Source organism: Dermacentor andersoni, chromosome 2 (assembly GCF_023375885.2).
Source record: "Dermacentor andersoni chromosome 2, qqDerAnde1_hic_scaffold, whole genome shotgun sequence".
Lineage (NCBI taxonomy): Eukaryota > Metazoa > Arthropoda > Arachnida > Ixodida > Ixodidae > Dermacentor > Dermacentor andersoni.
In genome coordinates, this window is record NC_092815.1 from 53,923,631 (window position 1) to 53,939,827 (window position 16,197).

The 16,197-nt window shown below is 49.7% G+C and overlaps 1 protein-coding gene across 2 annotated transcripts in view; it reads left to right on the forward strand.

Annotated features, from left to right (window-relative positions):
• Positions 1–11,286, forward strand: part of LOC126542299 (gonadotropin-releasing hormone II receptor-like) — a 65,842-nt gene extending 54,556 nt beyond the window's left edge. For both annotated transcript variants that reach the window (XM_050189315.3, XM_055077156.2), the window contains exons 2-3: positions 7,526–8,414; positions 9,600–11,286. In XM_050189315.3, the coding sequence (XP_050045272.1) occupies positions 7,620–8,414; positions 9,600–10,001 (1,197 nt within the window). In that variant the 5' untranslated portion in view covers positions 7,526–7,619 and the 3' untranslated portion in view covers positions 10,002–11,286. The remainder of the gene's footprint in view (positions 1–7,525; positions 8,415–9,599) is intronic.
• Positions 11,287–16,197: the final 4,911 nt, after the last annotated feature.

Below are 16,197 nucleotides of genomic sequence, written 5' to 3' on the forward strand. Positions count from 1 at the left end.
CACTGTCACATCACCGTCCACGATTTGTTGAACGCCGTACACGTGCGGAAGCAGACGCTCCCCTTTCGTGAGGTTGCCGCCACGAAAAAAATCTGTCCGCGTCGGCAGCCTTCTTGAAACCGCATTGCAATCTCTGCGTCGCTGTTGCGCAAGCAGGCGATCTGCCGCCGTCGAAAACTGAGCGCCGTGAGAACGAGCAGCGAAGAAACGCGCGGGCGAACCGGTGTAAACAAAGCGGAGACCGCGCCACGGCACGACCGCGCTGCATCACCTTTCCACATTGGGGGCGCTGTCAGGAGGCGCAGTAGCGCCGCCTGGCCATGGTTTTCTCGTCTATTCCTTACTCCGACAAATGGCGATGGTCGTGTCTATAAGATACCCAGCACAGTTTAGAGTCCGTTCCTTTGTGCACTGTAACGAGGTTAGCCACAAAAGAGATCCCCATTTATACATCTGTGCAACGTTCGGATCAAACAACGCTTCGTTCTCGTTTTTGTTGCGCTTTTTACCGTTGCTTATTCCGGTTAGTAAGGCACTAACCACTCCGACCTCCGGCGTGGTTGCGCCAGGGTATGGTAGTTCAATAGATGAAAAGCCGGCATTATAATAGTTTGCATACTGCTCGTTCAACCACGAAATAAAAATGGGCCAGTAGTTCAGTAGTGTAAGCAACAAAGTAGAGACACGCTGCTGCAATGCAGTGTATACGTAAGCCAGTTACAAAGAGCCGCATGGATAAAAGGATGTGCAAACGCTTTTGGTCAATAGTGTTCCGGTATATGCTCCCCCAGGGAGCAGAGTTGCGCATAGGTCCGCTTTATGTTCCAGCTCTGCAGTGAAGCCAGTCCTTGCGGGCGCAGGAGTCAAATGCTGCGCGGTGTTCCATTTGCTTTTTTGTCTGCTAGTCGTGAGCTACATGCGGCAATTGTTCGCAAGCGCTGAACAAGATGACGCTTTATAATGCAGGCTAAGCTCGAACGATTTGCGTAGCCGGAGGCGTGCCAACCGTTCGAAATGTTTAGTTTGTAGGTATATATATACACGCACATATACAAACACATGCACGAACGTACATATAAGGAGTAGGGTCCTCCTCGATCCCTCGAAATAAAATCTTCACTACGCTCGAACAGCTCAAAAGTTCATGTGCAAACACACAATACCTTGCAACAAAAACCGGTGCAATGCTTTTCAGCATGCAAATGAAGTTTTCTCGCGGAGGCCGGAAGGTAAGAAATGTTTTAAAGGGTGCTTAAAGAAAACTTCACACACGTGTGGTGGACAATTATGTGAGCACATTTTGGCTGCCGAAACCATACGAATAATGATCTTCGCCAAGAGAACTATCATGCCTGCAGTTATGTCAGTGACCGTTAACCGTGATTGTCATTCATCACTAACCGTTGTTCACAGCAGCTGCACGTTTTCGATATATGCCGTGCAGACACGTAGATTTAAACGCATTTCAAATGTTCACATGCGCACATTTTATACAAAGCTTATTTTTACGATTCATGCCGGGAACTTCAGAGCTGCATCGTAGCAGCAAATCTGCCCGAGTGGAAAAAAATCGAGATGCACGAGCTTCTAGATCAAATTTATTTAGTGCAAGGGAATGAATGAGCAATGGCTGGTTGCAGCAGGTTACGAGTGCTGGTTCTTGGAGCCTTTGTGGCAGAATTCAAAGCCACTGGAAAGGCAACAAGTTAAGAGTAACAACAGGTTATTTTTATTGCACTAATCACATAATATGGCAAACTTGCGAATAAATTATTCACACATTGCAGACTGTAATATGACAACAAATTTTTCTTGATCTCTTCATGCTACTCAGGTTAATTTACTATAACACAGCGATTATTAGACGTACAAAAATAACTTCACATTCATCACGTCGACTAAGGCTGATCGAACAAGCAACATATTGCGGGCGGTAATTGCTTAAGCTACCACAGCTGTCTCATCAGCGTCAACGCGCGATGTTTTCGCTTACCACAAAACAATGAACGCCAGCACATCAATCGACCTTACTTGAAAAGTCAGAACGCCGACAAAAAAAAAAGGAACAGAGTAGAGAAACACCAGGGCGCAGTGGGAAAATCTATTCTCTAGTATTTACTGTTTTGAACCCACCGTTCTCGACCTGCATAGTCAGAACTATCGCACAAGCAACACAGCCAATTGGACGATTTGGTAAGTTAACATTCTTGGCGTATATGTGCAGTGCGACACAGACGCGTCATTCGTTCTTTGTCCCGCGTCTGTGTCGCGCTGCACATATAGACCAAAAATTGCACAAGCGAACGACCTCTCATGCCAGACGTACGCGTTTCAGCGCGTACAGGAGTGTTACTCGAGATAAATGCTGCTTTAGTGTAAACAAGCCGAACTCGCCTCTGTAAACAAGGCGAACGCACCTCGCATGTGCCTTTCGGAGCCGGCCGGTTTAGTCCGTCCGCATGGCACCGCGTAAAAAGCTTTGCCACCTTATGCGTGCGGTCTGTGCAGTTTGGTGCGCTGCACCCCGTCATAACTGGAATACAAGTGTCAAAATGATGCGTTTTTATCAGTTCACCAAAGTCGTGCCCTTAATATCGTTGAATACCGTACGAACTTAATATCGTCGAATACCGTACCTGCACCGGAGCCGACTGGTGCCACGCACGCTCGACGGTCCGCTGATTGCAATTTCAATGGCACTGACGGAAACAAGTCGGTGTCGCACCCGTGAAATTGGCTTCGCAGAGGCGCAGTTGAACATTTGACGTCATTTTGCACCACGTGATAGCGCTCGGCAAATAGCGGTGCGAGCGGCGCCGGACACGTTATGCGCAACTCTGCTCCCTGCGGGAGCATATACAGGAACACTGTTGGTCAAGTGAGATCGGCGCCCTCCCTCGGCAGCTGAAGGCAGTACTCTCGTGCCCATACTGGTTGTTGTAAAACTGAGAATTTCATTATTATTCGCAGTAAAATTAGTATTTCTCGTGCTTAAAACATTTCTATTGAATTAAAGTTCGAACACAATTCAGTAACAGTCATGCTTGAGGCTGCACAATACTCTCGACTTAGGCCGCTTTGCACCACGATTTTTTCTCGTCTTTCAGGGCCTTACATGAACCCGACAGAAGCGGGTTGAGTCAGCTTGTCGGGCTGGAATATGCCTGTCAAGTACTTGTAAACGCTAGTCGGTTGGCTGAACAAGCGTCGAGTCGGGCCCGCCAGCACCAAGATTTGCGCGGGACCACTGTGACGTCGCGATTTAGGCGCAGCGGGAATAGCACCAAGACAAGGCCAAAGCAAGCACTGTGCAGTGCAACCTCGTCGTATACTGATAAGGCACATAAATATGGCAGCGGTAACTGGAAGCACAGCTAGAACGCGTTTACGTCTCAGCTTGATGCTGTGTGCCGTCGTTGTTGTCCAGACTCGTCAGAAGCGAGTTCATGTGTCTGGCGCTGGTGTCTGTGTCCCTCTCCTCGTCCTGTTGTTTAGGGCTGTTTTACTGCTCGTAATAATGAACCAACCAGCCCAAATGCGTACTCTTCTGAGTTCGTGTAAACGCGGTCCGAACGGGCTCGGTCAGCCAGATTTTTTTTTACTCGACCCGGTCGCGTCGGGTTCATGTAAACATAGCCTTTGTCGTGCTATGGTCGTACAGTGGTCGGTGCGGTCACTCATGACTGACACCGGCACAGTACACAAAATAAAATGTCACTGTGCATAAAATGTTGCGTTTTGAGTATAGTTTGCAGCCTGCTCGCCACGCCGCAAGGAAGCACACAGATAAGTGCAGGCTGGCTAGCGTCGCTGTCAGCACTGCTATATTTAGCGAGCGCATTTTCATATTTAACGAGTTGTATGTTTTTCGCGTCGAATATATCAAATAATATATGTTTTATGGAAGGAGCGTTAATTATAATAGCTACGAACATAATTAGAAGTTACATTTTTGTACTTGTACAAAAAAAACACGGCAGAAAGCGCCTTTGGCGGCTTCTTTTAATAGCTCGTTATTGGCCGTGTGGCAGGACCATAACTTCCTCGAGGTTGAACTCCCTTAGGAAATCTCGCGCTTTCTTATCCTAAAAGAATTCATGCGTGCCCGTGGAACACGGGTATTGCATATATGGGCGCACAAACGCACTGTTCAACGGTGCGTGGCGGCAAATATCTACATAAACCGGAGCGCCTTTTCACACACGCTGAATAAGATGCACACCCGCCGTGGTTGCTCAGTGGCTATGGTGTTGGGCTGCTGCGCACGAGGTCGCGAGATCGAATCCCGGCCACTGCGGCCGCATTTCGATGGAGGCGAAATGCGAAAACACCCGTGTAGTTGGATTTAGGTGCACGTTAAAGAGCCCCAGGTGGACAAAATGCTCGGAGTCCTCCCCTACAGCGTGCCTCATAATCAGAAAATGGTCTTGGCACGTAAAACGCCACAATTTAATTTTTTTAAAGATGCACATAGCGCGCGGTATGAAGTGGTGACGAGGCAGTGTCGGGATCAGTGAATCCAAGCACACGCGCGTGCGCACACTGAGCAAAAGTAGCTATTAAGAACTAGTTGAAACATGCATACAACTGTGACGAGTGGGCTTCACAGCGACGTCCTTGTCTGTCTTGCTTAGTCCTATATATAGTTTTTTGAAGCGAAGCTCGTATTGGCTCACAAGTTTCGGTGGCGATGTAGTCACACAAAAAAAAACAGTTGTTCCCCGAGCAGAGCAGCGGCGGCAAAGCGCAAACAATAGGGCGTTTCGATTGGTTGCGCGCTCACGCCACGCGCGCAGCCAGTCAGAACCGTTTCGCTTCCGCCGGGGAGAGAAAGGGCAGGAAATGGTTTTGCGCGCGCTGCGCCGGTTTTGTTTCAGTTCAGTCTCGGAAAACGGGTGGGATGGCCACGCGTTGTGCGTTCCCCGGAGAAACAGGCAGCCTTCGACGAGCGACAGCGTGAGCGCACCAGTGAAAGGGCTCGCCGTCGGCGCGCCGACACAGCCGTCAAGGCTAAATATTGTCCGACGTAGCATGAGTTCGCGCAGAAATTACGTTATATTGACGAGAACAACAGTGTCTATAGTTCGACCGATGGTTCGACCATCGCTTCCTCTATTTTTGCTATGCCAGTGCAATCACTCGCTCCCCAATGGGAGCCGTTGGTGCGCCTTAGTTCAGTGAGTTGCCGCGATGCGACGCTACCCAGCTGCTACGACTGCCTGCGTCACGCGTGCGTCTGAGCGCGCGCTGCTGCCGTTGCGGTGAAGAAGCGGTAGACGCTCCGTCCCTGCGTCTGTCAGGTTATCACGCGTCTGCCAGTCTTCCTCCGACTTCCGTCGTGAGGCGCCACCCAGATGGTTTCCCCCCCCCCCCCCCCACGACCGCAAAGCAGGCGCGAATGCCAGCCGGCGGGGGAGAGTAGGAAATGATGAAAGGAGAGGGTGGGGAACGGTCAGATCAGCCGCATCTGGCCTGACATTGAAAAAAATTACAAACCCTTCTCCTACCGGAAAATGGGGGTAAACGAAGCTTGTCTTGCGTGCACCTGACCTTCGTCGCTGTTAACCCACAGGTAACGGTGCCGAATTGCTTCGGCCTCCCACTCCCTCAGCTCGGTATCTTCTCGTTGCTGTCCGGTTACCTGGGCTCGGGCGGCTCTAACGGCTGGATCGGCGTGCCGACGGCGAGCCCTTTCACGGGCCAGTGCACGGGCAAGTTCTCGCAGCAACTCGTCGAACGCCGCCAGTTCCTCGGGGGGGACGCATAACGTGTAGCCGTCCCATCCGTTTTCCAAGAATGAACTGAACGGAAACGAAGCCGGTGCAGCGCGCGCGAGACTCTTTCCTACCCTTTCCCTCCCCGGCAGAAACGAAACGGCTCTGATGGGTTGCAGAATCCTTGCTAATGACTCGCGCTCCGGCGCAATTCATCAAACCGCCTTTCCCACAGCTGCTTTTCTCTGGGAGCAACTCGCTTTTTCCGCGACCACGACAACGCCACTTGTCAGCCAATACGAGCTTCGCTTGAAAAATAGAGGAGGCGCTGGTCCGGCGCACTGGCGCAGCCAACGTAACCGGACTCGCCCAACGCGCCCGGCGTCGAGCAACGCTCGCCCGCGCGCTGATAACGTCGCACTATAAACGCGCCTTTACAGCCGCCCGAGCCGAGGCAATCCGACAGCATCGAGAAGATCCCGAGCTGAGGGAGCGGGAGACCGAAGCAATCCGGCACCGTTACCTGTGGGTTACTTAACCGTGACGAAGGTCAAGTGCACGCAGTACAAGCTTGGCTTACCCCCCTTTTCCAGTAGGGGAAGGGTTGGCAATTGTTTTTTCTTCCTAAGTTCGGAGGGGGGGGGGAGTTATTCTGTAAGAGTCCACCTAGTGGACTGTCCGTTTCGGCTGCTGCTGATTGGCTAGGTATTCGTATAAAGAGACATTGCACTAGCACGTAAAAAAGGATGCGGACAGGAACATGAAAAAAGACACACCTGTCCGTGTCCTTTTTTTACGCGCTAGTGCAATGTCCCCTTATACGAATAACCACCAACTAGCCCAGCTTTCTGCCTTAAAATATTGGCTAGGGCCGCTCGCCTCCTCTCTTGTAGAGCTGCATCCAATCAGCAGCGGCCGAAATGGACAGTCCACTAGGTGGACTCTTACAGAATACCCCCCTCCCAACCGCTGTTAACACTCGTCTGAGTACGCTTCTTCCGCACAACCAACGAACAGCTCTGGAAGAATACAGTTCGAATGGAACTCAACAGACTTATGGCCGTTCCAGAGTGGAAGGAGAGAAGTTTACCGCAATAATCACTCAGTTTGGTCATACGAACGCTTTCGCTGATCACGTAGTCGCAATTCTGGTGAAAAGTCGTCAACCCTTCTTGGTCGACCTATCAGCTTTTTCATTCAATGCCAGTTGGAGCAAGCAAGGGAGAGGGTGATCCTTTCCGGCAATTCAATCGACACGTAACATATTAGTGGTTCAACTCTATAGAGAGGTGATTGAGTATTGTCACTGGCGCGGTCATAATGACGCCTTCTTTACTCAAGCTGGATGCACCTGTCATACACGGGGGACGCATTTTCTACATCGTCTCGAACCTTTGTCTGAGCTTGCAGCCGCAATATCCGAAACCAGACAAAAATACTTTTCGTAAACTTTTCGTAAAGAAACCCTTGAAGCACAGAAAGTGCAGTGCTTTTTCCCTCTAAATGTGTCATCTCCACTGTCCGGTAAGATGAAAACGCTGTGTTCTATAATGTGTTTGATTTTGTGTTCACATACTACAGGGTATTACAGAATAAAATTCGCGTGCCAATATATTTGTCTTTGAAGGTGGTTAACACTCTAAGCATGCGTGCCAATAGCAGACCGATTTGGTTGCGTCAACAGACTACTTTTTCCTCTTACTGCAATGATGGCAACTTTCTAGAAAACTATCCTGTTAAATTAATTCTTCTTAGGTGCTGATATGCTATGGCTAACGTGTCCGTCTGCTCGCCTCCTTTACATCTTGCAGTGCTTCAACGGGCATCAGAGTCCAAGACGCCGAAGGCACGGACACAGTCGGAGTAGCTGACCTCATGGTTGGCGACGCGTGCAGCACCTGAGCGATGCCCGACAGCATCCCACAGGCCCCCAGCCATGCCGCCATAGCGGAGGTCCTCGCCAACACCACTTCCAGCCTCTCATTTCACCAGACCAGCCAAAATGGACGTGGCGATGCCAGCCCGGAGTCAGTCCTCGGGCCGCAGTACCATAGCCAAGTCCGCATCACCGTCATCATCATCATGATCGCGTTCTCGGTCACGGGCAACAGTGTCGTCTGCTGGCGCCTATTGCGCAACCACCGTCGGCGTCGCTACCAGAAGGCCCACGTCCTCTTCCTGAACCTCGCCTTGGCAGACCTTCTGGTCACCACAGTGACGATGGCTTCGCAGACGGTCTGGGAGGTCATGGGTCGCGTCTGGATTGCCGGCGACGCTTTCTGCCGTGTCTTCAAGGTCCTGCAGACGTTCGCACTCGCCTCCTCCACGTACATGATTGTGAGCATAGCGCTGGACAGGCACTTCGCGATCGTGCACCCTCTCGCCAGATGCCCTGCGCCGTGGCGCCTGGCGGCGGCCGCCTGGATCGCATCGCTGATCCCATCACTGCCCAACCTGTTCGTGTTCCGTGTGGTGGAGGCCACCACGGGCGTTCGATACTGTGCCTCACTGTTCTATGCGCGCAAGACTGCCTCGACACTGCCTCGACAACTGTACATGACATTCGTGTTCCTGGCCGTGTTTGTGCTCCCGCTAGTGCTCCTGGTTGGCCTGTATGGTCGCATCCTCATGGAGATCTGGCACCAGAGCTTGGCCTTCAGGAAGCGACACCAGACGGCTTCGTCCTTGCCAAAGGCAAAGGTAAGGCAGTTTCGTTGTATTTTTGCTTGACTTGATGTTTGCAATTCTTTTATTCTAATTGCCTTCTGACCCTTGCGTTGGCGTAAGCGGCCTAATTCATCACATTTTGTACAACAGGGCATTAAAGTATTTTCACGGAAGTCGCCATTATTTCATCGTATTACATAGAAATAAGATAATGTTCACTGACTGTACATAGGGAGAGCAGTAAGGCCTACCGATATAAGGAGAGCATTGCCTCTGTGCTTGCTGTGTTAAATTACCTTGGAATATGTATCGTAAACTAGTTCTGCGTGTGATTGGATTCATAATTGTACCCGGCTCATTTATTGTTTCTTCCTGAAGGCTAATGTAGCGTCGACGCATGGGGTGCACCCTTGTAAATTACAGCATTTAATGTGGCATACCACGCTACTATGCAAAGTTGGTGAATTTAATTGAATTCTGAGGTCTTACGTGCATAAACCACTATTTGATTATGAGGCACGCCGTAGTGGGTATTTCAGATTAATTTTGACCACCAGGGGATCTCTAACGTGCCGCCAATGCACGGGACAGGGGCGTTTTTGCATTTCGCCCCTAGCGAAATGCGGCCGCCGCGACCTCGTGCTTAGCAGCGCAACACCGTAGCCGCTAAGCCACCGCGGTGAGTGTATAGTTGGTGAAGCATCATGTTTCTATATTTGATTGTTCAATACAGGTGCTTGGGGGATCGAAAAATTACGCCATTTGTGAAAACATGATTGCAGACTCGCACGTAGTGTTCGGGCATTAAATGCGAACGTTGTGATGGATCAGAACACTAGCACAAGTTCAGGTTCAGGTAACAGAATCATCATCAGCCTGGTTACGCCCACAGCAGGGCAAAGGCCTCTCCCATACTCCCCAACTACCCCGGTCATGTACCAATTGTGGCCATGTCGTCCCTGCAAACTTCTTAATCTCATCCGCCCACCTAACTTTCTGCGGCCCCCTGCTACGCTTCCCTTCCCTTGGTAACAAAAAGAAACTATTTGAGGAGCCCAACTCTTTCTTCTCAAATATTTTCTCCTCTGATATGAGCCAGCATGCAACGTGAACCCGCTGATTAAAATGCGACAAGATTACACTGGAGTGTCATCATTGCGAAAAACGAGTCACGTTCACAACTGATATAGCGTTCCTATCTCCCATGCTTTTTCTTAGGTGAAGACCGTCAAGTTGACGGCGGCAGTCTTCGCGGCGTTTCTGGTGACTAACGTTCCCTACATGGTCCAGGAGATGGTGTTGGCCTTCGGAGGTGCGGACGTCTCTCTGGACCGAAACCTGGTGGCTCTCTTCGGAGTTATCTCTGCCTCGAACAGCGCCATCAACCCATACATCTTCCTGTGCTTCCAGAAGAGCAACGCAAAACGGAAGCGTTTCGCGATGGCCTTCCGTAGAGACGTCGTCGCTGAGAGCGAACTCGGGAACGGTCGCTCTAGTTTCGGCGGCACCAAGCACTACGTGACCTCGGTCAGGAATCACTCGACCGTGTTTACTCTGTCCACAAAGGAGACGAACGGAAAGATATCCCCAGAGTTGCGCACGGACTTCAGCGCTTTATGACAGTGGAGGATCTTGTCATGCTTTCTGTGGATAGCAGTCTTCGTCCGGACATTGGGGACCCCGCGAACTAAGGGCGGGACTGCTCCTGCGCCACCCAACGATTCTCTGTGACAATTTTCCATACACCTTGTGACGCTTGGTGATGTTATGGGATAGCACCTTTATTATTATTATTATTATTATTATTATTATTATTATTATTATTATTATTATTATTATTATTATTATTATTATTATTATTCATCTCCTCCGTGAGACAACGGTACCTTCCAGCTCCTTGTGAAGCTCCAGCAAAGCATTCAGAGAAGGCAACGCCGGGAGCCTGTAAAGTATGAAAGAAGAAAGTCTATAAGGAAGGAAATAGCATGTATAGGCACGAAAATTAAACTGGGCCGTGAGCGCAGCTCTTCGGTGTTTTCCAAATCGGGGAGTGTCTGTGTTTTTGGGTTTAGTGCCACCACAAAACACACATATTCCCCAACGGAGCTGTAAGCTTCACGTACAAATGAGTACTAATTAACCTATTGTAGCTAATTAATACAACCGTTCTGTTATGTACGTCTGGCTATTCTGCAATATATTGCAGCTCTTTTCGACTGCTAAGAGTATTAGAGACACTAATTTGCCTCTGTTCTATAGAAGTCTTGTAACCTCGCTCCACAACGGTCATTCACGGCCGTCATATCTCTGGCAACAACAAAGTATCGATGTTATCTTATGTGTGCCCACTCCATGGACACTCCAGGCACGTTTCTGCCGTCGCCGTCGCCGTGATGCTCCGTATAAAGTACGAGGGCGATAACACCGTAGCCGCGTGCCCTACGCTGTGCGCGCGAATGAAAGCGTGCTAAGGGGGCCGATGATCGCGACTCATTCTCGCCCACTCAAATGGGAGGAACGCACGGAGGAAGCGCGCCGTCTTCGTCGCGCGTGAGCCACGCAACGTTGCGAGGCACTGGGGCGAGGGAAGGAGGAAGGAGGCGGCGTTCTACTCCGGCTGCAACTTTTATGTGGCAGAGACTAGGTGCGCCGGCGGCTCGTAGCCTTGTGCGTGCTGTGTATTCTCGGCTCTCATTTTGCATTGAAGCAATAGACAGCACCAAGGCCACTTCGCTCGCTGCTGCTGCCGCATTTCCTCACGCCAGCTTTTTGACAGCGAGTGTGCGCGGCCATCGAGTGTGATGAGTTCATGCTTGCTTTGCGTGCTGACACCATGCTCGTTAATTTACTTAGCAAGCGAATGTCTACAAGATTACTCGGTCGATAAAAGTACTGTCCTCACTTCGTATGGTTGTCGGCTAATTTGCTATCGCAATTGATGCTTCGCCTTTCCGGGGAAACTACGACGTTTTTATTGGAAGAGCATCTCTTCCGTATACAGGTACAAGAAGCATGCTCGAGGCAATACGAAATCAAGCAAATAAATTTACAGATAATCAATTATTGATTAAGATACAATACCTGGCTGTACACTCTGACCAGTGCAAATGTAGACTTATGTCTGAAAAAACAAAACAAATATTTTGTACTCCAGTAAGTATAAGCACGTGCTGCGGCCATTGAGGCGTAATATATGAGTGAAATGCAGACACGAGTATAACCAGAACACCAATCATTTTACATTACTCTGATATTTGGATACAATGATGGATGAATAATAGGCCGTAGTTTGTCTTCTCGCATTGCCTGACGCATGCGTTTTGTTGCTGTACTTATATTGCATATATGCTAGTCATTAAAAGGAAGAAATGGAGTTGGGCAGGCCTAGGACAGATAAACTGTGGTTTATTGGAGTTTCTATTGGAGTAATTGCTCTCAGGGCACTTCTTTTCATAACCTCAAGTTTGTCCCACTGTTGAGCATTCAGTAGTAAGAACTGCGCTTGATATACAGTACTGTATATCAAGTGCCGTTCCTACGACTTATAATGCGAGGCTGCAGGACGGAGCAGGAGTCAGCGAGCCTCATCACTCCGTGGCGCTATTCTGAGAATCACGTGAACGGTTTCTGCTGAAGTTTTCGTTGTCTTCTCGATCCACTTCCCGCTAGACCCCGACTGATGAAGTTCCAGGCCAGGACCCCGCAACTATTCAGTCTTAGGAATCACCGACGGGCCAACCTAGCGGTGGAAGACGCTATCGCAAAATGAATTTCTGCCCGGTTTGTTGGCAACGTGTATGTAGCGAGACTTCTGTCGATATCCGGAGTCCAGTGGACTGCACGTATTCGTGTAACACAACAAGACCTTTCTGCAGTTCACATTGTATCTCAAGGTCTCTATGAGTGGACCACAGTGTGACGTCGTCGGCATAAATGAGAACTGTTATTTTGCTAACGTCCTGCAGTTTACACGCTAGAGGCGTAAACGCAATATTAAATAATAACGGTGCGTGAACGAAGCCACGTGGTACCCCATAGTTTGATGTAAAAGAACTGAGGTCCTGTCTGCCTATATATACGTACAGAAAATGTCGGGCGGGGTGAGAATGAGTGCACTATCTTCTTTACTTGAATTAGCCAGCCGAGCGTGTCCATGTTTCGTAGAATAATCTCGTGATTTACATTATCGTACGCTTTAGCTATATCAGTAGCCACCACAGTGCACACCAAGCGATTTCAAGATGAGACGTGCAGCACTTCATCTGCAAGTATAGCTAGGCAATCTTCCGTACCCAAGTACGGCCTGAATCCTATCTGAGCTGCATGGTATTTATGGTTGTGTTTAGCCACTGTTAAAGCCGAGTAGTCAGCATTCGCTCAAACAATTTTCAGATCGTTGGTGTCAAAGAAGTTGGTCGGACAGCTTCAGAACTTGTTGGCGGCTTTCTTGGTTTAGATATGAGCACCACTGTGGAGTGTTTCAACTCAGGTGGGAGAGATCCCTCGATGCACACGCTATTCATAACCTGGAGTAAAGTGTCAGTGGCCTCACCTTCAAAGTTCTTAAAAAGCTCATACGGCAGACGGTCATGTCCAGGCGTTGATGTTGCTTTGGGCCTTCAGCTGCAGCGAGTATCTGGGCTTTTGTGAAAGGAATCGTAATGTCCACTGTATCATCTGCATCAACTGAAGAAGGAGGTGCTGGTGATTTAAGAAAAACGCTGACAGCTGCTTACAGAGCAAAATCTTCCGGCGTAAAGCTGAGAGCCAGTCGGATTCCTGACAATGCGCCTGCAGGATAACCACCGCGCTCCATGGCCGAAAAAGGGCGCCATAATTTATTGTTTCTTACTCCAGAGCCTATAGGTGCTCGCACCAATCTGGCCAGTGATTTCGTAACAGTCGCTTTTCCGTAGTGCCGAGAACGCGCAGTGGCGCGGTTAGCCAAAGCGCGGGTTTCGTTTTGCAAAGGATTACGATTAGCCAGATGGTCCGCCTGGCGGCGCTGCGCCCATAGGTTGAGAAGGCTTAGGTCAGGAGTCGGTTGGCCCTCATTCACTGTAGCAGAAATCATTGAGTCGTGTAAAATTGTTTGTCAGTTGGAGATGGCAGTCACTGCATCAAACGCCTTTCATCTGTCATCGCCGCGGCCCTCGCCCCAATCAGTTACCTGTATTTTGCGACAAAGTTTGTTAATGTATTTAGTATGTGTGTCAATCAACACGGGTGAGTGGTCACTGAGTGGAACAGGTTTTACTGTTCAGAAACCTCTCCGCTTATCTGGAATGGAAGCGGTATGGTTACTAATGAAATGTGGAATTGCACAGAGTTTATGCGACTCCTGTAGAAGCAACGCCCACACATTAAGTTCCCCGAAATATATTTTTTACTTTAGTTCTCCTAATTTGCTCGAGACACCTCAGCAGTTCCATTGTAAAACTGCTGTAATCGACTAACTGTACGTGGACCATGCCGAATACTTGTTCGAATCAGCTGCGTCAGTTTATTCAGGGTGTCAAGTACAAACGGCCACGTGGCCGAACCAGTAGGGGCTTCCTTTTGCGCTGGCGGGAATCGCAAGGTAGACGTGGCCATAGTAAGTGGCATCGTCGCTGCGAGTTCCTTCCGGCGGGTAGAGATACCCGTGCTTTCCTTTCGCGCAACAGTTCCAGCTGCCGTGGCAGCAGCGCTATCTGTGCGTCCAAGTCAACAGTATCTTGCTATTCAGCTACATCAGCTTTATTAAATGTGTTGCCAGCAGAACGATAAACTGATTTGTCCTTATTTTTTTAATTTTCAGCGCCTTAGAATACGACGGGTTTGCTTGGGTGGTTATCTCTGGCTTTGGCTGAGTGTCTTCTACAAGTGTTAATTCCTGGAAGCGATTGTAAAACAAGGCAGACTCCGGTGTGTCCCGCGTAGCGCTGCGCAGACAGGCCGAGGACCTTAGACGGGCAAGAGCTGAAGCACGTCGTTTTGTTGGGCATATCGGGGACGTGATGTCACCACCACCGCTTTCACCGGAATCAACACACGCGTAAAAATCAACAAAACTTACTGCTCTGCCGAAAATGCTGACACATGCGCAAGCAAATCAAGCAATCCTTGAACACGAGACGCCGTTCGTTGGATTTCACGTTGAATCCGCTATGGCCTCGAAGAACAGTTATGGGCTGTCCAACGAGCCCGCGACGCGGCGGAGAGTCTCGGCCTCTCTGTCACGATGGGGGAGCGGCGCGCAGCACGCTCGCGCGCTCGCTAAAGGACTACAATAAAGTTCATCCATCCATCCATCCACTACATATGGCCTGTGCTCTGCGTCAAATTTTCCCCGTTTTGGAAACCATTATCGCCAACAGCATGTATTTTTCGTACGTAAATGATTTGTTCCCTTCAAACTACGGCCTATGGTCAAAGTTATTGATCCTGAACATTTTTCTAAGTCCGGTTCATTCACGCTGGCAGCAAAGGACGAACTTCAACACACCAACTCTCGTGTTCATCAGCACTTATACTTCACCGCATTCAGACATCTGCAGAGCTAGTTTTATGGCTTTCTTCTTTCTTGTTTTGCCTCAAACAATTTATTTCAGTGCTGTCTGTGCACTCAACCCGACAATGCAGGGTAACTAATATGAAGCATAGCGATATCTGTTTAGATCAACGCGCTGACGATCGGTCCTATATTTTCAAGTATACGTTTTATACATGGTTGTCCACGGCTTACGGCACTTAATCATCAATCTCCTTCCTTTCAGTAATATTTCGCCATAACCAAACTGGTAATGTGCAGTTAGCGCGATGACAAATAGGTAGGGCAAGGCCTAACCTGTAGAATGAGGAAACAGCGACCACAACCAGCTGTAAACCACGGTGGACACAGGGACATGGCGCTCGTGCTCCGCCCTCCCGCCCCTCCCAGTAACGCCACTCCCTCGCTAACGCTGTGGTGTGTCGCAAATGCGCTGACAAGCGCACTGCGTCAGCGTTGCGGAGACCGTGATATATAGAACGAGCGTCAAGACATCTGGCCAGGTCATTTACTGATGGCCTCGCACAGACGAGTAAAAGCCTGCGCGCCTTCTGTGAGTAATGATCGTTCGGAGCTATAAGGCCGATACGAAAATGCGTGTCTTTCTTTCAAGGCCTCCCGCGTGCTGCGTGTTTGCTGGTAAACCTTCTCGCACCCGGGCAATAACTCGGCAATAGCGGTACAAGCGAACAATGGCGCTAACTCGATTATTTATGGTGGATTCCAGCTTCATACGGGGAGGGCATGCGGGTTTCTTATATACGGCACATCGCCAACGCGCAAGTATGGTGTTCCGGCAGCTATGTTTCGTTTTTTTTTTATTTTTCGAAGTCGATCCAGTGTGGTCGCACGTGCCTTTCCGGACTCGAAGTTGGGAAATTATAATGGACGACGCAGACCGAGTAGGGCTGGACGTAGAGTTTCGGCCCAACGCACGCTGCGCTTCGATTGCGTCGAGAAAAAGCAGCGATGCCGTGATTCTCCTGGCATGCTTATACGCGGTCGCGTGCGCCGCAGTGTTGCCTGCACGCTCGACTGCGCCAATTCGTTATTCCGCCCGACTGAAAAGTGTTTCTTTACGTTTTGTGTGTGCGCGCGCGTGCGTGCGTGCGCCCTCATACGCCCGTAATAAACCCCCTTCGAAGACGCTCGGGATGCGAAAGGAGAAATACAGGGGAAGCATATGTGATGAATAAGACGACATGCACTATAAACAGTCTTTTAGACTTTGGCTGAGGCGCGCGCCGATTACGGACGTGCCATTTCCCAGGCGGAGATACAGGC